Source organism: Triturus cristatus, chromosome 9 (assembly GCF_964204655.1).
Source record: "Triturus cristatus chromosome 9, aTriCri1.1, whole genome shotgun sequence".
NCBI lineage: Eukaryota > Metazoa > Chordata > Amphibia > Caudata > Salamandridae > Triturus > Triturus cristatus.
In genome coordinates this window covers 382,826,223-382,851,597 of record NC_140592.1, presented here as the reverse complement: position 1 = coordinate 382,851,597, position 25,375 = coordinate 382,826,223, and the positions used below count along the sequence as shown (strand labels likewise).

Sequence of the window (25,375 nt, the reverse complement as noted above, 5' to 3'; positions counted from 1 at the left end):
TTGCCATTGTTTTCTTGTGATAGAGACACTGTACCTGTTTGGGAATGGTGTAGTATGTCAATATTACAGCTAGATTGCCCCCTAACACCTGGCATCTCTTTATGTGGATGACAAATAAGAGCCATCTTTCAGACTTACGTACTGTTGTGAATGTTGGCTGACAGATTTTCCATTGCATAAACACACCAAGCCTTTTCCCACCATATATTGTTCGAGGGAGTTGTCAGTAGTTGCTACATCTGACCCAGAGCCAATGTGGCTGCCAGCAGGTTGGAGATTAATTTCCCCATTGGAGTGGTTAAAAGGTTGATATCATTTTCTCCAGGGTCTCTCACCCCCCCTCCCCCTTAGCTGACATCACTGCAAGGACCTTTCCCAGCAAATCTTCAAAGGGAGTCTCTTCCTGTGTTGGCTCAGGAGGTCTCAGCTCCCTCCTTTGTTTAGTGGGCGTGGGCAGGCTGATCTCTGGTACAGTGTGACAGCTGATTGATTGATAAAGATCCTTCATCCCCACCCCTTTCCTCCTCTGGAGCTGCGTCAAGTACTGTTAATTGCTCCCTTTGTTTGAGGAGGCCTTTGTTCCTGCCACGGGAGAGAAATGTAATTAACTTAGCACAGCAGGGTGATAAAAGGCTTGGGCTCCGATCATAAGTTGATCCATAGAAATATGACATTCCTGGATAACACATAAGCTGTACAGATATCTTTTTGGAACAGAATTGATTTTTCCACACAGATCATGCCGTAATTCGATGTGTCTTTGGTCTCTGTGTGCCAAAGGAAAGCTAAGCTGAACTCTAAGGCATCCTTCCCCATAGGTCTATAATGGAGTGTCACTGCAGAGAAAACAGTAAACCACACTGCCTTTACATATGGGGGTCCACTAACATTCTGAGGCCTACTCCAAAAGCATACCCAATTCTGCAGAGTCCCCTCTGCATCAGGCTACCTGTATGCAGTTACCGGGCTGCGCACAACAGAAGTCCCCCATGCACAGCCCTTACACGTGTAACCAGCCAAGTGCCCTTTACCCTTGCCGTGTCGCAGTGGCCTAATCTTAAGTGGCAGACACTGGCGGTAAACAAGTGCAGTCCATTTACCATGAGCTTACCGTGGGTGAGGCTCACCCACAGTAAAATGGTCAAAAACCAGGGGCACAAAAAGCAAAAAATCTAGGCAGATTTGATAAGCAGAACCATTTTCTTATACTCCCTGTGTGACTGTTATTTCCACTAGACTCCATCTGATCCAACTTAATTTTCTACACTGCGTCTACCTCAGAGACAGTAGCACATGGGTCAAATCGGACCCCCCAAATGTTTTTGCTGTAGCAAGGAGGGAGATTTTTTTCTCGTCAATTAGAGGTGTCAAGTAATATCTCAATTCTAGACCAGAGCGTTTGCCACATTGTCAGAGGTGCTGGCTAGATTGGTCAGTCCTGCACCAGGCTAGCCCTCTTACTGTTACTAGAGAATTTGTAGGGTAACGGGGGATCAGGCTCTGGTGGTGATTGGAACTGTATTAGCAAAACAAACCATTGCAAGAGACCCTGGCCCCGGGCAAGACACCTGGTTCACATGGCCTGCCTGTTGAATTTTACAATGCAGATGGAGTTCTTCAGGCACCCCAATTACTTCCTCTCTAAGAAGAGGCTCTGGCAGCCTCATGCCTTCCCACCTCCATACGTGAGGCAAAGGTTATATCGCTTCCTAAAACGCACAAAAATCCCACCAAACTGGGATTATATCAACCCCTGGAGCTGCTTAACACAGATTATAAGATACTTGTTAAGATTCTGACTACTCGGTTGGCACCTATGTTACCACTGCTGGTATACACCCTGACCAAAATGGATTTGTGCCAGCTCGCAGTACGTCTTCAAATCTAAGGTGCTTTTTCCACGTCCTGATGTATGCGCCAGAATCAAACCGGGCAGACACCTTATCTACTGGCTTGAAGAATTGCTGCGCGCACATGCTGGCCCACAGCTCACCTCCCTCTGTTGCAAGAGGAAGGAAGAGCTGACTCGTCTCAGCACCGACAGGGAATAGGAAACGCTGCTACGGGGTCTGGTCCACATACCCCGCAACACTAGATTTCACCTTATACATTCGATGGAAGGCAAGGGAGTCACGATGCTTGTGGCATGGACGCACTCACTCATGACTTGGTCTCAGATGGAACATGTGGCCTTGCATAGGGTAGATAACCAAGAGCTACGCAAATACCCCATAGTGACCAAATGGAATGCTATACTAGCAAACCTGTGGACTGAATGGTTTACCGACTGCTGGGATGGGTTGGGATGTGCACCACAGGCCCTTCGCATGGATCCAGACTACTACCTGGTCACAATGTAATTATGAACGCATCAAATAATTTGTGCAGAGTGGGCAAAATGGCACTGGTGAAGGGAGGGTTACGTCAGGTGGAGGGGCTGTTGTGGTTTTGTTGAAGTTTCTTCCTCTTTTTCCACAGTTCACCTGTTTATCTCTGAGTATACAACTGACCTCATTACTGTGAAATATCGGTTGGAAAACAGAAATGTTCCGGAATAATACACTACAATCTTGACACCTATGCAAGCACTGTTATATGTAAATCATCTGTGAAACGTAAATCACCTGTGATACAATTCATAATGAATGCAACCACTATATACCATGTAATTACATTTTGCATCACTGCGCTCATGTATGCTGTGCAAACCGCTATACTAAATGTGCAAACCTCACATGCTAATTGTAAAACAACTTTTATTAAACAGATTTCAACAAAAACAAGACATTGCAAGATTTTGGACAGCGGACTCCACAACACCTTTTGGGGACTGGCTCAGGGCAATGGAGCAAGTGCCAAAGTGAAAAAAAGCGTATACCTGGCCAGGAACTGATTGTTCCCAAACATACCAAAAGGTTTGGGGCAAATGGTGCGCTCATTTCAGTATGTTATGAATATTCGTAAAGGGTGGAGATAATTGTAATAAAATAATGCTATGGTTGAGCTGTGATCTGAGGTCATTTGTATGCAAAATAAAATCAATTAATAACAAGTTACGTGCCTTCAACAATGCATTTTCTGGATAGAGTTCAATCACAGAACAGGGAAGGTGGTAGGGTGGGTGAGGAATCTGTGGCTAGATAGTCTCTACCAGAAAGAGTGTTACCAAAGGTAAGTAAATTGTTCTTACAGAGAGTGCTAGCTGGAGATTCCTCATCTTTTGAATAGATACCAAAGCAGTACCTAATTGAAGACAAGTCTGTGAAAAGACTCAGATCAGAAAGTCCTGCTGGACCGAGTGCTGAGTGCTCTTTTGGGATCCAATCAATGGAGCCTCTTATCCTCTTTAGAGGGGTGAGGTGGAGCATAGAATATCAGCAGGGTGATAGTTTAACCAAGGCTGAACAGTTTAACATATTTTGGTAGAAATGATGTTCACTTCCACAGAACCAGTTAATCGAGGAAGAAGGTAGTGTATGGTGGATAGACACAAAGAGCCTGAAGCTCACTCACTCGGTAAGGTGATGGTGAAGAGGTACACTGTCTTAATAGTAAGGAGCTGTAAGTGACAGCTGTAAAGCAGCTCGAATGGAGTGCACATCAAATAAGTGAGGACTAGAATGAGGTCCCATTAGGGCAGTACAAAGGGGGAAGAGGGAAGATATGTTGTAGCCCTTTCTAAAATCACATCACAACTGGTGACTTAAACATGGAGGGGTTGATTTGGCAACCATAAGAAGGTTGAAATGGCAAAAGATAACTAATATTCATGCCCAAAGCAAAGCCTTGCTGAGCAAGAAACAAAACAACCAACAGAACGGTAGGTAACTTAGCCTGGAAGGGTTCAATCTGGCGTGTGCTGAACCAAACCACAAATTTGCCCCAACAACAGGCGCATAGTTTTCATAGAGGGTTGCTGCCTGCCAAGATTACATCAACCACCTCCAGAGAAAAGTCAAAAGTGTTCAGATATCGCCACTCAATCTCCAAGCATAAAGGTGGAGATTGCGCAAAGCCTGGGTGCAAAACCCTGCATTGTAACTGCGACAGCAGGTCCTCCTGGAGGGGCAGACTGAGAGGAGGACAGATGCTCAAGCTCTAGAGTTCTGAATACCAATCCAGAGTCACTAGGATGACTTGGACCTGGTCAGTCCTGATTTTCTTGAGAACTCAGGGCAGGAGTGGTATTGAAGAAAAGGCATACAGGAGTCCTGAATTTCACTCGAGTATGAATACATCTCAGAGCAACAGATCCCTTGGAAACTCCAACATCCAGAAGCGCTGACACTGATTGTTCTTGGAAGTGGCTAATAGATCAAGCCAAGGTTCTCCCCATTCACAGAAGAGACCTTGCACTACCTCCAGATGAAATTGCCACTCGTGATCCGCAAGACATCAATGACTGACTTTGTCTGCCCTGGCATTCAAGGAGCCTGCCAGGTGGTTCACCACCAGGAATCTCCTTTGGCGGTTCAGTTGCCTCCAGAGGCGCAAGGCCTACAGGCACAGAGTCCGTAACCCCACCTCACCCTGTTTATTACAGTACCAAATGGCAGAGTTGTTGTCTATGAACACCTGTACTAGCCTTCCTTTTATGGGTGTAAGGAAGGCATTCTATGCCAAGCAGAAGGCCCTCAGCTCCAGAAGGTTGATATGGTTCTGGGACTTTGGTGGAGACCAGAGGCCTCTGATATCTACCTCTTCCAGATAGCAGCCCCAATCTAGAAATGATGCATCGGTCACCACTGTGAGCTTGGGTGGAGAAGGGAGAGGGGTCTTCTGCTGACCCAGTCACAGTCCAGTAACCACCACTGCAGGTCTTTTGCAATTCCCTCTGAAATCTGTACATGATTGGAGAAATCCTCTTGACGCTGGGCCTTGTGAGACTTCAGGTCCCACTGCAGAGCCCGCATACGCCACCTGGCATGCTCGACCAGCAGGATGAAAGAGGCCATTAGTATCAGCAGCTTAAGAGTTGACCTCACTGAAATCCAGGACTGGGGCTGAAATATAGGGATCATATCCTGAATTTCCTAGACTCTCTTTCTCGGGGAAAGGCATGGAACCAAGCAATGTCCAGAATGGCTCCAATAAATGGGAGCATCTGAGGAATCAGATGTAACTTCAGCACGGTGATAGTGAACCCCAAAGATGACAGGAGGTTCGCCATAGTCTGGAGGTGGTTGACAGCTATTTTGGAGGAGCCCGCCTTCCTCAGCCAGTCATCAAGGTAGGGGAAGACTGGCACCCCTGACCGCCCCACTAACAAAAATGCCCCCAGAGATTAAAAATATAAAGGTAATGAAGTTAATTTATTACCATTTTGTTCTTCACCAACCAGCCTCAACCAAGTGTCAGGATGGGACAGGGCCACTACTGCTGAGTGGCATTAACAGGGAGGAGTGGTGGGCTATGCACTTAAGTTTAAAGTGCACGTGTCACTTTGGCTGTCTGTCTTGCGAAGGCAAGCCAGACATGCGCATTTTAAACCTCTCTACCCCAGCTGTGTTAGACAACTGGGTTAGAGAAAGCATAGGCCACCAGGGCCCTTGAGAACGCGGAGTGAGGCCCAACCTTCCAATCTTGTCGCTTCTCTCATGCTGGTTACCAGCATGAGAGCAGCGTCTGGATTGGTTAGGGGAGTTGGCTGGAGCCCACACTGAAGCCTGGAGGAGACAGAGAAGAAGACCACCAGACCGGAGTGAGGAATACGTGTCATGCAGTAAACAAGGTATGTGACTTTATTTTTGTATATTGCAGCCTTACATGCATGCACCCAGACCATCAGGAAGGCACGTTATCCTTGAAATACCCTTAAATTAGTTCAGATAATTAGGTTATATCCACCAATAGCAGGCCCAACTCATTCTATTCTTTAGAAACTCTTTGCTTTGATGTGTTCATCTAAATACACCAGGTGGAAACTGAGAGGGACTTAATTTGAAGTCAGCGTGCCAATGTCTGTCTAGACACCATCCACCTAATTCATGCGCGCACAGATTGTAGTCTATCACACTGATAATTGTCCAGCGCTTTGCTGCCACCAGTGTGGCCTTGTAGCGCTTCGTGATGTATTGCTGTCGAAAAAGATAATTAAGGATTGCGACAGCATAGTGCTGCGGCGGGCCTGGGGCATTGTCCAAGAGTTTGCATCCTTGAACCGCCAAAGCCACTTGTAAAAGTGATGTATACTGCAACCCTTGGAAGAGAAGCCACTTTGGAAACCTTTGTGCATCCCACATGAAGTACAGTTATGAGGTTTGAGCTGAATGTGGGTGTACAGTACCCACCACCTATTTGCCTGCTCCACCACTCTCCATAGTTGCCGGCCGCCGATGCCACCCTTTGTGTGGTCAAGGTAGAGCAACAATACTCTTTTTGAGTCCAGCCATTGGAGTCTCTCCTCTTCTTTAGAGGTGTGAAGCGGAGCAAAAAAGGTAGGCATGGTGATGGTCTGGCCTACATGAAAGTGGGTAACCACCTTCAATAGGAAGGAGGCTCTCTTTCAAAGAACTAGCTTGTCTGGATAGATGGTAAGGTACGGAGGATGAAATGATAAAGGCTGTAGCTCACTGACCCTCTGGGCAGATGTTATTGCCACTAGAAACGATCCCTCAATGCTATTCTACAGAATACTATTCTACAGAATACTCAAAGTTGGCTCACTGACAACCACCTCATACTTAACACCAGGAAAACGGAATTCCTTCTGATCTCCCCACCCAATCACACACCCAAGACAGACTTATGGTTGAAACACCTAACTTCCTTTGACTGTGCTCCCCACATCATTGACTACGTGAAATCCTTGGGAGTCACCATAGACAAACAACTGAACATGCAGGCGCAAATCACTAATGCCACCAAGGGAGCTAATCACCAGATGAGTATACTAAGGAAACACAAACCCTTCCTCCCGCAGAACGACTTAAAAATGGCGTTACAAGCCCTAGTGATACCAAGATTAGACTATGGAAGCACCACTCTATGCGGTCTCCCCAAATACAAGCTGACCCCGCTGAGGGCATCGCTTAACGCTGCGGCCTGACTGGTATCAGAAACTAAAAGAAATAACCACTTTTTTCTGACTTTGAAAGTTCTGAACTGGCTGACCTACAAGGCAAGAATACACCTAATTGGCCCACTGGCGAATGGTGGCCCTGAAAGGTCCGACTAGGAGGGCTTGGAGGCTGCTGCAGAGGGGGCGCTGGTGGACTGGCCCTCCCGCTGGCTCCCAGACCCACGATGGTGGGTCCCACGTCCCCGGCCGCGCAGAGGCTGGAGAGCTTGCACACGTCTGTGGGCTGGATGGAACATGGCAGGGCACCCCTTCCATAGCCATGAAGAAGTGAGGCCCCAGGACCTGAGTCCTTAAAGCGCTTGAGCGCGTTGTCTGCTTTGTCACCAAACAAGCGACGGCCATTAAAGGGCATGTCCAAAAGCGTAGCTTGGACATCACCCGAAAAGCCAGTGGACCTCAGCCAGGTGTAGCGTCTCATGGCTACTGACGTCGAAATCATCCTGCCTTGCGAGTCGGCAGTATCCAGCCTGTGAGACGTTGGCCTGATATATGATGTCACTAATTCTAGTGTACACCCTGTATCAGTCCAAACAACCCTTATGGTGATTGGTTGTAAAGTCAACCTTATAGACCAGCTATCCTAGTGGTAGCATGGACAAGAGCAGTCTTAGGCGAAACTCTGTATGGCATGTGAAGCCAGCTGTTATACCATTTGTAATCCCCTAAATACCAAATGAAAGGACACCACAACAGATATATATAAAAATAGAATGTATTTATTCTAGTCAAACCCTCAGCACTCTTTATGAGATTCGAGGTAAGTACAACACAGTCTTATTTAAGCATACATTAAGTCACACAGGTAAGTAATACAGTTAGGCCCTAGGGGCACGCAAACCATTTACTAACTAAGTGGTATAAGAACCACTGTCACAAATACAGGATAGGCCTAGGCCTAGGGAATCGCTGGGGCTACACTATACTACCAAAGGTTAGGAAGTGGGAGGCCCACGGGATTCAGGTGCAGAGTGGAAACACTCACACGTAATGCGTAAAAGTCGATAGAAATAGTAGTTATTAGAATTTAACAGTTTTAGGACACTTTTGGAATAGCTAGAAAGTCGAGACTCGGAAACTAGACCCTAGGATAGTCAAAACCCTTGTGAGCACCGGAGTACTCAAGTTACCTAGCCCACGGGCTGCGGGTGCATAGGTGTGAACTTGCGTCGGGTTTCGTCGTTGACTTCTATGGATGCCTGAAGGAAAGTTGCTGACAGGCAGTCAGTGAAGAGTGTCCGGTGGATCCCAAGGATGGAATCAAGAAGGAAGGATACCTGCAAGCAGAAGGGACAGAGTCTAGGTCACCAGCCAGGAGACAGGAAGGAACCAGGAAGGAACCAGGCGATGTCGTGCAGATGCAGGTGAAGAGGTGAAGCTTGTCGCAGCAGCCACGGGTACCAGGAGACGTCGAGGACGACCAGGACCAGGAGATGAGCTGTCCCACGAAGGCTCTTGCTGTCGGCGGCGTCGATGTCGAGCTAGGACCCAACAAGCCTTGGCAAGCGGAACCCACGCAGGATGGAGGACTTGCTTCTGGTGCAGACCAGGAAGGTCTGGGGTGCTTCTCTTTCACAGAGGAGCGGGTGCCAGTCTGGAGGAGCCGGACCAGCAAGATGAAAACAAAGGTTCGTCGTCGCAGAGGCTACTAGCCAACGGGTCAGTAACCGGACAACACGTCGAGCAACTCAGGTGCAGAAGGGCCCCACGCAGAACACGTGAAGTGTGGGGAGCTGATCTTCTTTGCACATGGTGCTCGGGATTGGGGCTTCTCAATTCCCCAAGCACAGCCTCGAGGAAGCCTCAGAAGTCGCGCTAGTCAGTTACTAGCCACTCTTCCTAAGTCGCCGGTCCCACGTCCCTCGTCGCCTCCACGGGTCTCAGCTTTGCTGTCGATGTGGATCTGGTTCAGATGTGTCTGGAAGTCACGGCGCTGGTCAGTCTCTGCAGTCGTCCCTCGTAGGATCAGTCGCAAAGCAAGCAGCGGTCGCTGGATGGTGCCTGGTTGCCCAGGGTGGTCACTCCTTGGCCACAAGGGAGATTTCTTCAGTCTTCTTCCTGAGGTCGAATGTCGAAGGTCCAGAGTTTCTGTTCAAGTTGCAGATTCAGGTTAATCTAATTTAGCAGGGCTCAGCTACCTACTGATATACTGGGCTAGTGGGCTGGGCTACCTGCAAGGTCCCTCCTATGGGTGGGACCAGGAAGGGAGTGGCTACACCCCCTTTCCTTTGTCCAGTTTCGCGCCAGAGCTGGGGCTGGAGTGCCCCAGCGTCGGTTTGAACTGGACTATGCATGGAGCACCTTGTGTGCCCCAGGCATGTCTCATTCCTTTCAGCCCTCCCTGCCCCAATACACTAAAGTCTGTCTGGGGAGGTGCTAGCACCTCCCCAAGCAGGAAACCTATTGTCCATGCCTCCCTGGCTGGGAGGGCACCCAGCTGCAGGAGGTCAGACTCGTGTCTGTGGCAGCAACATCCATTTTGTGATGCTGAGGCTTTGGTGAGAGTTAAACAGCAAAGTAGGATTTTAACATGTCTCTCCCTCTAGAAGGGAGGAATAATATCCTCATCACCAGAAATGGTATGGGGGTATTATTCCAAAGTGTTAGACACCTTACACGAGATGTTTTGATAAAGCCAAACCATAGTTACCATAACCGTTTAAGATTATAAGGTACTTTAAGAGTATATGGTAGGCTATATCATAGAACAGCTATAAGGACATGGTTCCGAAAGCTGCAGACAGGCTCAGCTCATGCTAGAGCACCATCTCACATGTTACCAAGCACTCTGCCTCCAGGATTGTTAAGGCCTGCCATAGGAGTGGCTCACAGGTACACATGTGTCTATTTTAAGGGTAGATATAGGTATACTATATCTAAGCAAGGGGTGATTACACGACCTTGCCCCGGCTGAGTGATCAGCCAGTTGTGTCTGATTGGAAGGCCAGACCAGGGGTGGCATAATACATGCTGCAGCCCCTGGGAGGCCTAGGGTACACCTATACCCTGGGTACCTAGGGTACACTGTACAGGGTCCAATAAGGTGATCCTTACCAATTGGGTATGTACCTAGGGTACATGGAGTCCATTTTAAAGAGAGAGCAGACAGCCAGAGACCCTGAATGGCAGGATCTCAGGCCAACTAAGTCGAAAAACCAGCTAAACACTAGGCAAAAAGTTGGGGGTAACCATAGTCAGATATTCACCTTCCTACACAGCCCACATGGTATGGTGAACTTCGCTGCGTTTCTCCCTTAGGCAACTGCACGAGAGAGCACAGACTGTGCCTCCTCCAGGCACTGTGGCAGCACCTGCGAGACCGTGTCCCACACAGAGCGAGAGTAACAGCCCAAGAGACATGCGGTGTTCACCGACTGCAGTCCTAAGCTGGAGGATGAAAACATTTTCTTCCCAAGGTGGTCCAGCTTATTGGATTCCCTATCAGGTGGTGCGGTTGAGAATGCACCCTTGGAAGTCGAGGCTTGCACCACCAAGCTCTCAGTGGTGGGGTGTTGGGAGAGGAAAATGGTGTCGCCCGGGGCCGGGCAGTGACATCGGGCAATCATCCTATCCACAGGAGCCCCTGTGTGGGCTTGGACCAAGCGCCCAAAAGGCTGTCAATGAGGGCCTCATCGAACGGCAGAAGGGGCTCCGAAGAGGCCCCTGCCAGTTGAAGCACCTCGGTCAGGAGATTAGTCCTGCCTGCCACCGTAGGAAGCTCAAGGTTTAAGGCCTCAGCCGCCCTACGTAACACCATTGTGTATGATGCACCCTCCTCCGTAGCCACGGTAGGGGGAGATAGCATGCCATGGTCTGGGTAGCTATCCAGACCACTGGCCTCACCAAACTCCTCTCTCCAGTCCGGTTCTTCCAACTGGTCTGTTAAAGGGTCCAAAGACCCCTCCCAGTCCTGCTCACCCTCCTGCGGTAGCCACTCAGGGCGTTAGGGAACACCAGGGGAGAACAGGGGTATAAAAGTACCGGTTGGTGCCGGTCCCGACGTCAGACGACGCCGGTCCGGCTCCATGTCCACATCGAGGGGGCGGCTGGGGTCGACGTTGGTTGGGGACACAAGCGGGGTCGGAGGGGGCGGAGGTGTCACCAATGGATTCAGTGTCAGAGGAGGTGTCACGAGGTCGACCGGCACCCATCCGGGACCAAGCCTGGATCCCAGGTGGCCCTACGGCGCCGGAGCCAAAGCCGCCGGCATCGAAGGCCTGGAGCCCCCAGCCAAGTCGGCAGTGCCCAAAGGCGCGCCGGCAGAGTCAAGCTGTCTAAAGATTGAATGGAGGGCTGCGTAAAAGCTACAATGTTGGGCAGGGGTCGTTCCGGCTCCCGGAAAGGGAGAGAGGCTCGGAGTCGACCCAACAGGCTTCGCGGGCGGAGCCGGACGACTACCTTCCGCAACCCGCATCACGTCGGCCGACAGAAGGGGAGAACGCGAAGAGCGACAAAGCTTCTTCGCCTTCTTTTTGTGCTCCGACTTACCCGAAGACGAAGACTTCGATGAGGAGTGGCGGTGATGACTCTGTGACTGGTACCAAGACCTCCCTCTCGACCGGGACCTCGAACTGCGTGGAGCCAACTGCCGAGCCTCCAGAAGCTTTTGGGACCGAGACCCGGCAGTCGGAACACAACTTCGGGTCGTGGTCACGCTCCAGACACCATAGGCACACGAGATGGGGATCCATCACCGACATCAGTTTCTCGCAGGAGCCACAAGGCTTGAAGCCGGTCTGCCGCAATGACATCCCTGTGCACAAAGAGTCGTGAGGACTCAAAAAGGTGTCGACAAAAAGTCTCAAAAAGAGAGTCAAAAAGTGACTTGAGGTACCGCTCTCTCCGGATCTGCGCTGGCTGGCACAGAAAAAGAAAGAACTAACGTCAGCGGGCAGGGGCGGCGTCTAAGTAGATACTGCAACGTCATTCCAGCAATCACGACGCCAGCGACGAACGCGGAGTCGACTGACATCACCTACCGACACACAGAGGTACTGCTGAGGAAAAAATACTCCAGATCCAGTCTGACGCCTGGGGGTAATTCTAAGGTGAGGAATCCATAACTAATAGTCTCTTTCAGATTGCACCGACAGGCCCAAACTGTTTTCTCGCACCTTTATATTAAAAGTTCAAACCACTGACCCAAGGTATTTCTCTGGGTTTGTTCCTGAGCTCCACATCTATTCTGGATGTGCAACTGGTTGCTTAACTGATCCGTTATTTTGGGTTCAGGTTCATGAGCTATGCGGTTGACACTCAGATTTCTTTGACAACATCTCTTCCTTGGACAGCTTTCATGCTTTTTATTTTGGCAGCAGATGAGAGGCTGTCAGACATTTCTCTGAAATTTAATTCAGATAAGACAGAGGCCCTGTATGCCACTACAACATTCCAGGCAGACGTGTCTGGCCATGTCAACTGGGTTTTCCTCCTTGGCCAGCAGGTATACAGTTTGTGAACTTGGATTTCAATTGAATGCAGACCTTTCGATAAACAGACAAGTCAAAAGCTTTTTCATTCACTTGTCTTTTGTTAATAACAATGCATGTAACATTCTTCTGCCATTTCCACCACAAACTCGCCCCTGGTGGTACAGGCAACAAATCTAGTAGACTTGATTGCTGTAAATCCTTGTTTGCAGACTCCCCTTCTGGTCTGATATATTGCCTGCAGCATTTTAAAAGCTACCAGGCTCACGTTAGTCCTCTGCCTCAATAGCTGTGAATTATATACACTGGCAGCCTATCTTGGAAATAATCTTTTTGAAGGCCATTTGCATGTCTTTTCCTTCTTTCGTCATCCTGGAGCACCTTACCTGCAACAGAGGTTTTGTAAAAACCTTCCCTTGAGCCAGTTGAGGCCTTCTGTTGCCAATCTACTGGTTATCACCAGGAATGGCTGATCCAGACTTGGTGGTTGTGCTTTTTCTGTGGTTGCAATCAAACGTTGGAATTCTCTACCCATCCATATGTGACTCTGCACACTGTCTTTTAGGAAATCTTTGAAAACCTTGCTTTTTTTGCAGTAGAGTAAGTGTCCTTGTCTCTGTTCTTTTGGCTCTACTAAACAGGGTTCCACTAGTGCCAGAATACCTTTCATGCAGCAGTGAGCTTAAGAAATGCATTTTACCTCCTTAGATTGATTCAAATAAAATACCTGCATAGAGCATATTATGATAGAGCTCGACTGCACTGCATAGGGAGGGCGGACAAGCCCAACTGCTTACAATGCAACATGACTGAGGGTACATACTTCCACACAATACGGGAATGTCCACATATTCAGACATATTGGGTAACCCTGCTGAAAGAGCTAGAAGATATCTTAGAGGAGACGATACCCCTGAGCCCCCTGTTTATTCTGTTGGGCATACATACAGAGGTTGACTTCCCCAGACCGAAGTTAACACTGCTCCACTTAAGATTAGTGACCTGGCACGAGCATTGGGGGCTACACTGAGCCCATCACTGGACGAATGGAGAAGGTGAATGGACATGTATATGTCAGGAGAGAAAACGACATACATAGCACGGAGCTGTCCCAAAAGGTTCTGAAAAATATGGAAGCTGTGGATGAAGCATTATGGTCTCCTGCTCACTGTGATACCCACGGCGGGTGAGGGGGGATGGGGGGGGTGTTCATGCTACCATCTATGCAAGTCCATCTACTGTTTGCACGTATACTACTGCTGCTGAATGATACTGTCGATGTAACACCGTTTCTGTACTGAAATTAAGAAAATCCCCAAAAAAACATAAAAAGAAAAAGAAATGCATTTTAAATTACATTACATTACCTCGTTACAGCATAGCCATTAATCTGGAGGAACTTCAACAGCTCATGGGCCTTCTCTCTGTCCCGGGCCTTCTCCTTGGCGGTGAGTGTATCATACGGAACAAGCAGTGGATGGGTCCCTCCTCCTGAGATGCAATGGGGAAAGGAGGGAAATGTAGTAGCTCAACTTTATTTCGCAAAGAATCCTCCATGGAAAGGGAGGGGCTGACACAAGGTGATTAAAGGAAGTGGATAGGAAGACATGAATGGAAAAGGAGGGGAGGAGAACAGAAACGTAAAAAAGGGGAGGGAAGAAGAGGGAAAGTGGATAAGCGGGGAAAGCAAGTAAAGAGGAGGGGAGAGGCTGCAAGAAAAGAGGACAGGAAGGGAAGCTAAGGGAAGGACTACTGGAGATGAAAGGGCTCACCCTTGGACTCTAGCTCCAACTTCTTCTTGCGACCCCATGTGTTATGGTAGTTCTCAGCGAGCTGTTCTGCCATAGACTGCAAATGGAAGAAGCAAACTGGAGGTGAAATGATTTGCACTGTGTGTAGACCAGAAAAAACATGTACCCCTGGAAGGTCCATTCATTGCAGCATTTTAAATCTCAACTGACTACTTCATTAATAGAGCAAATGAACTTTTTTGGTAGTACACAACTGCAAGCTGAAGTGCATCAATGAGTGCGGATGATGCCCACAGACAGATAGGGATGCCGCTAGGATAACCATCTTACTGTTCTAGGGATATTGCTGGCTGAGAGTACATTTCCACACATGTTTGCATGAATCTTCTTCTCACAGGCGAAAACCACAAGTAAGACTCGAAAATATTTACACTACAAGAACTACATAGAACTACAGCTACTTGATATTAATTGCTATTAAAGTCCTGACTCATTAATGACTTACCTAGTCATTTAGATTATGACAGTGTGTCACTACTCATATCCTAATCTTTGAGCACTGAAGAAGGCAAACTAATGTTAACAATGGCAGGCTTTACCTGAAGCTCACGGGACAGCGTTGCTCCTGTCATGTCAATGGGGGTGGGGCTAAATGTCTGAATGCTGGGGTCGTAGGTTGCCTGAAAGAAAAATTGTGAAGAAGATCTAATAGTTGAAAAACTAAATTACGTTTTCAAATCTGCCCACAATTGATGCAGAAAGGGCAGAGAAAGATCGACAACTGTAGACGCATGGTGACAATAAGGGAGAAAGTGCAGAGAATGAAAAACAGCATTTGAGATAATTGGACAAGAGGACATATGAATAGAAGGAAAAAGAAAATGAGAGGGAAAAGAAAATAAAAAAATGAAGAGGGAGAATATGACAAAGTATAAGAGGAAAGAACAAAGGACAAAGAGAATGTAAACATAAAGTTTAAAGGTATGTAGCTTTAGGAAGGGAAGAGTGAAGGAGAAATAAATTGCCTGAGCAGACTGTGAGATCTTTCTTGACTTTGTTTTCTTTTCAGTCTTCTCCTCTTCTCCTTCTCTGGCTTTCTCTACTGTCCATTCCCAGGCAATCATGGCTTTCAATGACTCCTTGATGGGCCAGCGGTAGATCTCTTTATCCTGCAGAAAAAATGTCTAGTGTTAAAAAAGAAACATGCTAGGAGGTAAAATCAAAAGATTCAAGGGGCAAGTACCACTGGAACTTTCTAAGGCAAGTGTTTCAGAAGTTAAAAGAGAGTGAACAGAACATTAAAGGTATTGGGCAAAAAAGAGGAAATATGGTCATAAAGGAAGAAAGCCTAGGAGTTACGAAAACCCTATAACTCGCGGAGTCTATTCACAGTGCAGATCTCTTCTTCGCACGACCTGAACTGCTTGAAAATCTAGCTCCATTTTCCTTAATCCAATCTCTTACACTTCACGACATTAGCATTGCTTCTGTTGAACGCTACCCGAGGAACTCATAAGCTACCATTCACAATCCGCAAATCATAAGCAACTGAGAAGGCTTTCAAAGGTAACCCACTACCTCCAAATGGTAATAAATGCATGCCTGAAGCTACAAAGCAAGTGAGAAGAAAGCCTATGATAGGTCTGTATTTTCATAGCTTACATGTTGTAGGAAATTTGTGCACGCTTTTAAACTTCATTATTCTATTTGTTGTTTGTATCCAGCATTGCCTTACAGAAAGTAAGTAGTAAATGTGCAGCCAATGCCCTTCCAAAAGGAAGTCACAAGACCCTCTATACCGTCATATTTAGAGTGGGCCAGGACTGGAAGTAGCTGTTTAAACTGCAAGCTTCCGTAGAGGTGTGTAGGTCTGTCCTTTTCAATCAAGTCGAGTTTACCTGCAGTGCAGTGGGGAGCACCATGTTGCCCTAAAACACCTGCTGCTGTGGTCCTTTTGGGCTCTCTCTTTATGACCACTCACATGGAAGGAGGGAGCTCTTCATCATCGCAGACACCACTACTCTCAAATGCCTGATGGCCCCAGGTGGATTATGTTACTTACCCTGTAAGCAATTGTTTAGTGGCATGCAGTGCTGTAGATTCACATACTCAGCATACTCCTGCTATCTAGTGTTGGGTCTAATGTTGTACAAGTTGTTTTTCTTTGAAGAAGTCTTTCAAGTCATGAGGTCGAATGACTCCTCCTCTCGGTGATATTGTGCATGGGCATCAACTCCTTTGTTAGATTGCGATGAATTGTTTGAAGCGTTAGAAGCGATGTCAATACTAAATGAAAATATACCACATAAATATATAATGTAACTACAACAGCCACAGGGGTCCGGGAGAAGGCAGCAAGCATGTCAATCTACAGCACTACATGCCACAAACAGATGCTTGCAGGGAAAGTAACATAATTTGTTCGATTGATTGTGTGGCTGTTGATACATATGATCTGCATAGACTGTAAAGCAGTCCTCCCTGAAAATCGGGGGCTAGCCTCTGAGAGATGCAGTAGTTTGAATAAGCGTATACAGCACTGCCTGACCTACACTGGCTTGTTGGCGTGCTAAAACATCCACACAGTAGTGTTTGGTGAACGTATGTTGTGTAGACCATACAAATGTCAGCTATGGGAATATTTCCAAGAGAGGCCGTAGTAGCTCCCTTTTTACAAGTGGAATGTACTCTGGGAGTAACAGGTAAAGATCGTTTGGCCTTATGTAGTAAGTTTGAATATATTTGACTATCCATATGGCTATGCTTGATTTGGATATTGGGTTGCCTTTATGAGGTGGAGAAAAGGCAACATAGAGTTGCTTTATTTTCCTTAAAGTTTTAGTTTTATCTATGTAGAACATGAGTGCTCTTTTTACATCTAGGGTATGAAGAGCTCTTTCTGCAACGGAATCTGGGTGAGAGAAAAAAACTGGGGGCTCAATGGATTGATTGAGGTGAAATTGTGAGACTACCTTAGGTAGGAAATTAGGATTGGTACAAAGAACCAACTTGTCTCTATGTATTTGGAAGAATGGTTCTTCTAAGGTTAAAGCCTGGAGCTCACCAACATGCCAAAGTGAGGTAATGGCAAATAAGAATGCCAATTAAAGAAATTGAAGGGGGTTTGAGTGAAGAGGTTCAGAAGGGGGAGCCATAAGTCTAGTGAGAACAATGTTAAGGTTCCAAGAGGGTGCTGGCGGAACCCGAGGCAGAATAACTCGTTTGAGTCCTTCCATGAATGCCTTGACGACTGGAATTTTGAATAGTGAGAGATACTATCTATTTTGAAGATAGGCAGCCATTGCAGCTAGGTGTAACCATATGGAAGTGTAGGCTAAACGTGCCTTTTGCAAATGAAGTAGGTAGCAGGTAATGTCTTGCACAGTGGCTTTCATAGGATCAATTTGTTTGGACTGGCAGTAATAAATAAAACGTTTCCATTTTGCAGCATAACAGACTCTAATTGTGGGTTTGAGTGCTTCTTTTTATTGGGGAGCTTCTGATGAGGAACTGCTGAGAGATCTAGTAGTGTTGTGAACCAGATCTGACGCGCCCAAATGGGAGCCACGAGGATCATGCTGAGAGACGTTTGCCCGAGTTTCTGAAATAGAAATGGAATGAGAGGGAGAGGTGGAAAAGCATAGGCAAATATCCCTGACCTGAGGCAAGGCAGACAGAAGAATAATAGGCTTGGCGAATGTCTCAATTTGTTGGATTGCCCATCGGGGGGGCTGTAGGAAAGGCATCAGAGTAGAGGCGACTTATGGATGTCTGTACCATCAACTGCTTTGGAATGGGGTGTTGCAATAGAAGATCGGGATCCCCGGGATTTGGCCTTAGCCGCCTCACTTCTTGCCTATTAACTCGAGGGCAAAATCCTGTCTTTATCCTGGTGACCACCAATAAATCAGCCTGGGCCTCGTTAAATGGAAGTAGAGGGTCTTAGTTTTGTGTCCAGGATTAAGGACCTCAGGGAGAACATTCGTTTTACCTCTGTTGTAGGCTGAGTAAGGTCAAAAACCTCTGCCACCCTTCTGTTCACCATAGTAAAAGGGATGGATTTGCGCCTGTTATCATAGCTAAGCATAGCTTAGGAAAGGTTCCAGGCCACTGGCATTCTGTAAATCAGCAAATATATTCCCCTCATCATAAGAGGCATTGTCATTGTCATCAAATAGAGTGCATGTCTCTGGATCCAAGTTACTGTAATGGTGTGGCATTTGGGACCTTGGTACTGATTGAGGGTGGGTCTCAGAGTCTGATAACACTATTAGCTCTATTTCTGCCTCAGTGATGTCAGTGTTGGCAGCGAGACTCAGACTGGCTGCTTTGGACACGGCATCAGGGGCAGCGTTGGACACCGCGTCGGGGCCAGTGTCAGCGGAACCAAGCTCAAAGAAGGTGAAGCAGTCAGCATTGGGGATGGACACGCCAGCAGTAACCCAACTGGAGGCCAACTCAGATCCTTAAGGCCCAAAGGTGCTGTAGAGCAATCCAGAAGAATACCGAAAATCTTATTCAAGGCTTTTTTCAGCTAATGGATCAGTTGTGGCATTGCCGAGCTCCCGGTAGGGCTAGATCTGGAGCAGAAGTGCAATTGCTTCCGAGGCCTAGAGGTACCATGGGATGTCACGCGACTCATGCTTGTAATTTTTGTGTTTTTTTTTCTTCAACTTACCTGGCTCGCACCTTTGATGACCAGTTGCCAGACTGGCCTCAGGACTCAGGGCCGACAGCACATCCACACCCTCGACTACGACCGGGACCATTTCCTCGAATCCTTGTGGAGTTCGGCAACAGCAAGTTTAGCTCCGTGGTCACAGATGGCCTTGCAAATCATTTTCGTGCTGCAGTCACACGATGCTGAGTCATGTTTTGAGCCAAGGCACCAGAGGCAGACATCATGGGTGTCTTTTACCGGCATTGGCTAATGAACGGCTTGAACCATGTTACTTTGGGGAAGACATGTCTGCACACTGAGAACATTTGGGGGAATGTTGTGTCAGACAGACTGGATTTGCTAAGCTTTGGATCCGCAAGGAGGTGCGGCAGATATAAGGGCCCTGATGTCACATCTAGGGCAGGATAGGTCCGACATGGATCAGTACTACACCACCTATCGATGTGGAAGGGAATTGCTTCTAAAGTTTTCGAACCAGTCTGGTGTCTGGGGAAATTCCCAAGGTTAGAAATCTGCGGTAAGAAGTTGTTGTCAGAAACCGCAGCTAATGGTCACCCTTACCCTGCTGTGAACTCCCAGCCAAGAGAATGCTCAATGTCCTCAAGCTTGAATGTTGTCCCAATAAAGACACAAAGTGAAGAATTTAAAGGGCTGGGAAGGAGAAATGGCCCGGTTGCTTATCAGTAATCTTTATTACTCCAAGTCCAGGTCCTCATCACAGTCCTTACAATATGATCAAATGATCCCATGGACAGAAAAAGTCACCAAGAGAAAATAAATACTTGTCTCCCACCTCTAGAGTATGGTCGATTTCCTTATCTGTCACATGATTCACATTAAAAGAAAGTCAGACCACCTCAATTCCTGGAATACTAAGTTAAATTGTTTAATTGAACCTGAGACCGCGTCGGGATGGGAAACTGACTGTGAAGAGAAAGACCTGAACTCAGAGTAATAAAGATTACTGGTAAGTAAATGAGGCCTTACCTCCTCATCTATCTTCCTTGCCTCAGTCATTACGACGCGAGCTGATACCCAAGCAAACTACTGGCTTCATAAACAACACTTGCTACATAACTGCTGAGTGTTGTTCATTTACTAGTAATATGCAAGTCAAACAGAATAAAATAGCATTACAATATATACATGCTTTACTCCTTTATTACAGAACTCAAAACAGACACAGAATGCAGCAGAAATAAATTTCATTTGCAGTCTTCAATGCCGCATAAACATGTGGGGGTGGATCAGATAAATGCATTGCAAATGCGACCTTTAAAGTTTCCCAGAAGGCAGCAGTCCTTCTAGTTGACCTCCCGTTTATTTGTACCATCAAAGTCTTTCCTTGAATCTCATAAGCAGTAATAATTGTCTTCCTAATCCATTTACTGAGAGAGGAATTCGAAAGTTTTAATCCTTGGCCAGCTACTCCAAAAGTCACAAAAAGGGAGTCAACTTTCCTAAAAGACTGTTCTAGACAAGTTAATCATCGGAGCCCTCCACTCATCTAAGGAATGTAAATGTGCCTCTTCTACTGATGATGGGGAAAAGAACAAAAACAGGCAACACTACATCTTTTGCTACATGAAATTCAGAAGGAATCTTGAGCACAAACTAAGGACTGGGGGAAAAAGAACAAGTTACTTACCTTCAGTAATGCTATTTCTGATAGAGACTTTATCTAACCACAGATTCCTCACCTTTTGAATATTCCCCAGGCGTCAGACTGGATCCAGAAACATTTCAGCTGTATCTCTGAGCATCGGTAGGTGGCGCCGTGCGGCTCTGCACTGACACCTTGTGCACAGGCAATATAGGTGCCACACTACAGCTTGCTGACGTCAGTGGCTTTCGAGGCTGCCGCGCCCAAAATCAAACTGACTTTGAGCAGTGTGCAGATTCCTAGACTTGAGATTTTATTAATGAATAGAGCACAATTCATAGAATGGAGAGGATTGAAGGGTAGGTGAGGATCTGCAGTTAGACAGAGTCCCTACCAGATAGAGCATTGCCAAAGGTAAGCAACTTGCTTTTCTTATAGTGACTTCTAATCGCAGATTCCTCACCTTTTGAATAAATACCAAAGCAGTACCTATTTAGAGGTGGGTCTGTGAATGGACTTGAGCTGAAAAGTCCTGCAGGATAGATTGGACGAAATGCCACTCTCGGCGAACCTGGCTGCCCAGACATTTGTGCTTGGTGAACATATGGATTTATGCCCATGTAGCTGCCCGGCAGATGTCCTGGAAATGAACTCCACATACCAACGCAGAGGTAGCAGCTTTGGCCCTGGCGGAATACGTTTGCAGTCCTTCCGGAGGCTGTTTTTTGTCCAATGCAAAGCAGATCTTGATGCAGAACATGATTCAGCTAGAGCTTGTCTGTTTTTGTACCACCTTGCCTTTTTTCTCTCCAGTGAACCCCACAATAAACTGATTGTCCACCCGATATTCTCTGTTACTATCAATGTAAAAGCTCAGTTTCCCTTTGGGATCCAAGCAATGTATTTCCTACTCCTTAGAGGGGTTAGGCGGAGCAAAGAACACCTACAAGGCGATATTTTGACCGACGTGGAACAGCATCACAATGTTTGGCAAGAAGGATGGTTGTGTCCACAGAAACATTTTGCCAGGGAAGAAAGTAGTGTACAGAGGTCTGGCAGAGAACTTGAAGCTCACTCACTCTCCACACTGATATCATTGAGACAAGGAACACTGTCTTGAGGGTGAGAATCCACTAGGGACAGCCGTGAAGTAACTTAAAGGAAGTACATCAAAAATATGTAAGGACCAAGTTAAGGTACCATTTTGGCATGACAAAAGGAGAGGGGAAACAAATGTAGGCCTTTCAAAAAGAGCATCACAACAGGTGAGTTAAACAATAAGGGTTCGTCCGGTAACCATAGAAAAGGTTGAAAGAGCTGAAAGGTGCCCTTTAACTGTGCCCAGAGCATAACCTTGCTGAGAAAGGAACACAGCCAACAACAAATCATCAGATGACTTTGCTTGGAAGGGGTCAATCTGATGTGTGCCTCACCAAGCCACAAATTTGTCACAACAATAGGCTGTCTTTGTTGAGGGATGCCTCGCCATAATGATGACATCAACCACTTCCAGAGGAGGGTCTAAGGTGTTCAGCTGTCACTGCTCAATCTCCAAGATTGATGGTGGAGATTGAGATGGCCTGGGTGTAGATCCCTGCCACGTTGATATGACTGCAGATTCTCCTAGAGGGGCAGCCTGATTAGAGGACAGATGCTCATATTAGGGAGTTCTGGATACCATACTCTCTGTGCTTAATCCGGTGCAGTACGATGACTTGGGTGCAGTCGGTCCTGATCTTCTTAGGAACTTCAGGCGCAAGAAGCATCAGTGGAAAAGCATACAGAAGTCCATAACCCCACCCTAAGTGGAACGCGTCTCATATTGAGAGACCCCTTGGAAACCCCAACATGCAGAACTGCTAACATTGCACGCTCTCAGTGGTGGCAAACAGATTGAGCCAAGGTGCTACCCATTTGCAGAAGAGTACTTGCGTCACCTCCGGGTGCAATCACCTCTTGTGATCCGCTAGGTGTCGGTGATTGGGTTCTTCTGCCTTGGAATTAAAAGATCCTGTCCGGTGGTTCACCACCAGGAAAATTCCTTAGTGGTCCAGGCATTTCCAGAGACAGAGGGCCTCCTGGCACAGGGTTCATGACTCACCCTGTCCTGTTTTTTACAACACCACATGGCAGTGGGGTTGTCCATAAGCACATGCACCAGCCCCCCTCTGATGGACGGAAGGAAGGTTTTCAATGCCAAGTGGATATCTCTCTGCTTCAGAAAGTTGATATGGAGCGCAGACTCCATAGGGAACCAGATGCCTTCCCAGGTGGCAGCTCCAACCCAGAAGTGATGCATCAGTCACTTCTGTCAGCTCTAGATGACCTAGGGCGGTGGTTCCCAAACATTTCAATACACGGCTCCCTTGACCTATTGGCCGCTGGAGGGGCTCCCCATTATGTTACTTATTTTTGGCGGGTGGGTGATGTAAGCCTGGCCTCGGGATTACTTCTATTTTTCTCCCTGAAAATAATTGGGATATAGGTGAAATATTCATAGAGGTAATCCTGTCCCATCCACTGCAGAGCCCCATGCAGTGTCAGCGACTGATTGGAGAAACACGGGCTTCTCAGAGAAGTGAACTGTTATTGCATTGTGTGTAGTGTTCTAGAGGCGTGTCTTTAGCTCATTCCTGAGCAGGGTTTCTGGGGCCCTGATAGATACAGGAATGTTGTTTCAGTTCCTGGGTGCATTGATAGAGAAGGTCTGCATCTGCCATCTAGTTTTTTATTTTTTGCTCATTATTGCCTCCTGTCTGATGGTACCAGGTAAACCCTCATCTGGCTTGTTCCCTTTTAACTTTGTCCTCTTTACGAGTTATTTTTGTGTACGTCTCCTGTCTGCTCCTTCCTACCTCCAAACTTTGCATTCTCATGCATGTTGTCAGCCTCATGCCTCCTGTCTCTGTTCTTTCCTCCAATCTGTGTGTTCTTGTCTCCTGACTGTGTCCTCATGCCTCCTGTCTGTGTTCTCCAATCTTGTCTGTGCCCTCATGCCCCGTCTGTGTGTTCTTGCCCCGTATGTGTGTTCTTGCCTACTGCCTGTGTGTCCCTGCCTCTTGTCTGTGTGTTCTTGCCTATTGTCTGTGTGTCCTTTTCTCCTGTCTGTGAGTACCTGTTTCCTGTCTGTGCTCTCATGCATCCTGCCTGTGTGTTCTTGTACCTTGTCTGTGTCCTCATTCCTCCCAACTATGTGTTCTTGCCTCCTGACTGTGTCCTCCTGCCTCTGGTCTGTGTGGTATTGTATCCTGTCTGTGCCCTCATGCCTCCTGTATGTGTGTTCATGCCACCTGACTGTGCGTTTTTACCTCCTGTCTGTGCCCTCAGGCCTCTTGTCTGTCTTTATGCCTCCTGTCTATACCCTCAGGCCTCCTGTCAGTGCCCTTCGGCCTCCTGCCTATGCCCTCACGCCTCCTGTTTCTGCCCTCATGACTACTGTCTCAGTCTTCAAGCCTCATGTGTGGACACTCACACCTCATATCACTGCAGACACGCCTTGTCAATGCTGTCTATGAATCTTCTGTCTGTTCTCTCCTGCCCCTGGTGTTTGAGTGCTCAAGCTCCCAGACCGTTCCACCCGACTGCTCCAACACCCTCACGGGTCCTATCTTTGTGTCTTCCATCCTCCAGCCTTGGTACCACCAGGTCCCCTACGTGTGCATCTAAATTCTCTTGTTTGTGCCACCGGTCGGCATGTTTCGGTGCCTGATGCTCGGTGTATAGGTACACTTGGCACTGCTGCATGAGAAAGCAGTGCAGCTTTATGTCTCGGATGGACTTTGCCCCCTGAGCTAAGGGTGTGGGGGAAGAGCCTGGTACCTTCAAATCAACACCTGGCCATTTCCAGTATGGAGTTTATGATCTGAATAATATGGAAACAGACAAAATATTTGACAAAGGACGAATATCTTTTCAATGAGTTCTAAACTGACAGTCCAAACCGAATACGTCACCTGTCGAGCATCCTTGGATGGGGGCTATTGTCAAGTGCTTCTGTTCACCATGGTGAATGTCATGGCGTAGCCCACCAGGTTCAATGACGCAGCAAAATGTAATTCAGCTAAAAGCACATCACAAACAGGCATGACACGCATACATGGCAACATCTGGAAATAGAGTGACATTTAGAAAAAAAAAAGGTGGGATTTAATTTCTCAGTTAACTTGCAGGCATTGGTTCCCAAATTGTGTGTTTGGTGCACGGCGCCCCTGGCTAGTTTTGATGGCGCACAAGGGTGCTGAGGCGCACAGACTGGGAACCACAGACGTAGGGAAAGGGGTCTGCGGCTGATCCAATCGCGGTCCAGTATTGTGAGTGTTTGGCCAGCTGGATGCAGGAGGCCATCAGTCCCAGCAGCTTCAGAGTAGACCTCACTGAAATCCAGGACAGAGGCTGAAAGATCGGGATCATAACCTGAATGTCTAGTACTCTCCTTTCTGGATGAAAGGCACAAAACCAAACCGTGTTGAGAATAGGTCAGATGAAGTGGAAAGTCTGTGAAGGATTCAGGTGTGACTTCGGCATGCAGATAATGAAACCTGAAGATGACAGGAGGTTCGCTGTAGTCTGGAGGTGGAAGTAACAGGTTCGGAGGGTCTAGAACTGAGGGGGAATCCATCAGCGGTATCCCAAATGGTGGGCCTCTTGCCTCCTTGAGGCCTGCAAGCACATCAGAGGGAGTCGGAAGAGATCTGAGGAGTCGGAGCATGGCCTCGCAGAACTCTTCAATCTGCCTCGCTATCGCAGACAGCCCTGGAAACTCAGGTTGTGCTGGGACAAGTTACGGGATGGGCTTTGACGTTGATTGACTTTGGGAAACGATTAAGATGCTAG

At 47.3% G+C, this 25,375-nt stretch overlaps 1 protein-coding gene across 5 annotated transcripts in view; it reads right to left on the bottom strand.

Annotated features, from left to right (window-relative positions):
- RYR1 (ryanodine receptor 1) overlaps positions 1-25,375 on the bottom strand; it is a 1,245,571-nt gene that overhangs the window by 559,018 nt on the left and 661,178 nt on the right. For all 5 annotated transcript variants that reach the window (XM_085625233.1, XM_085625235.1, XM_085625236.1 and 2 more), the window contains exons 54-57: positions 15,284-15,427; positions 14,858-14,938; positions 14,280-14,355; positions 13,875-13,998 (exon numbers count right to left, since the gene is read on the bottom strand). In XM_085625233.1, the coding sequence (XP_085481359.1) occupies positions 13,875-13,998; positions 14,280-14,355; positions 14,858-14,938; positions 15,284-15,427 (425 nt within the window). The remainder of the gene's footprint in view (positions 1-13,874; positions 13,999-14,279; positions 14,356-14,857; positions 14,939-15,283; positions 15,428-25,375) is intronic.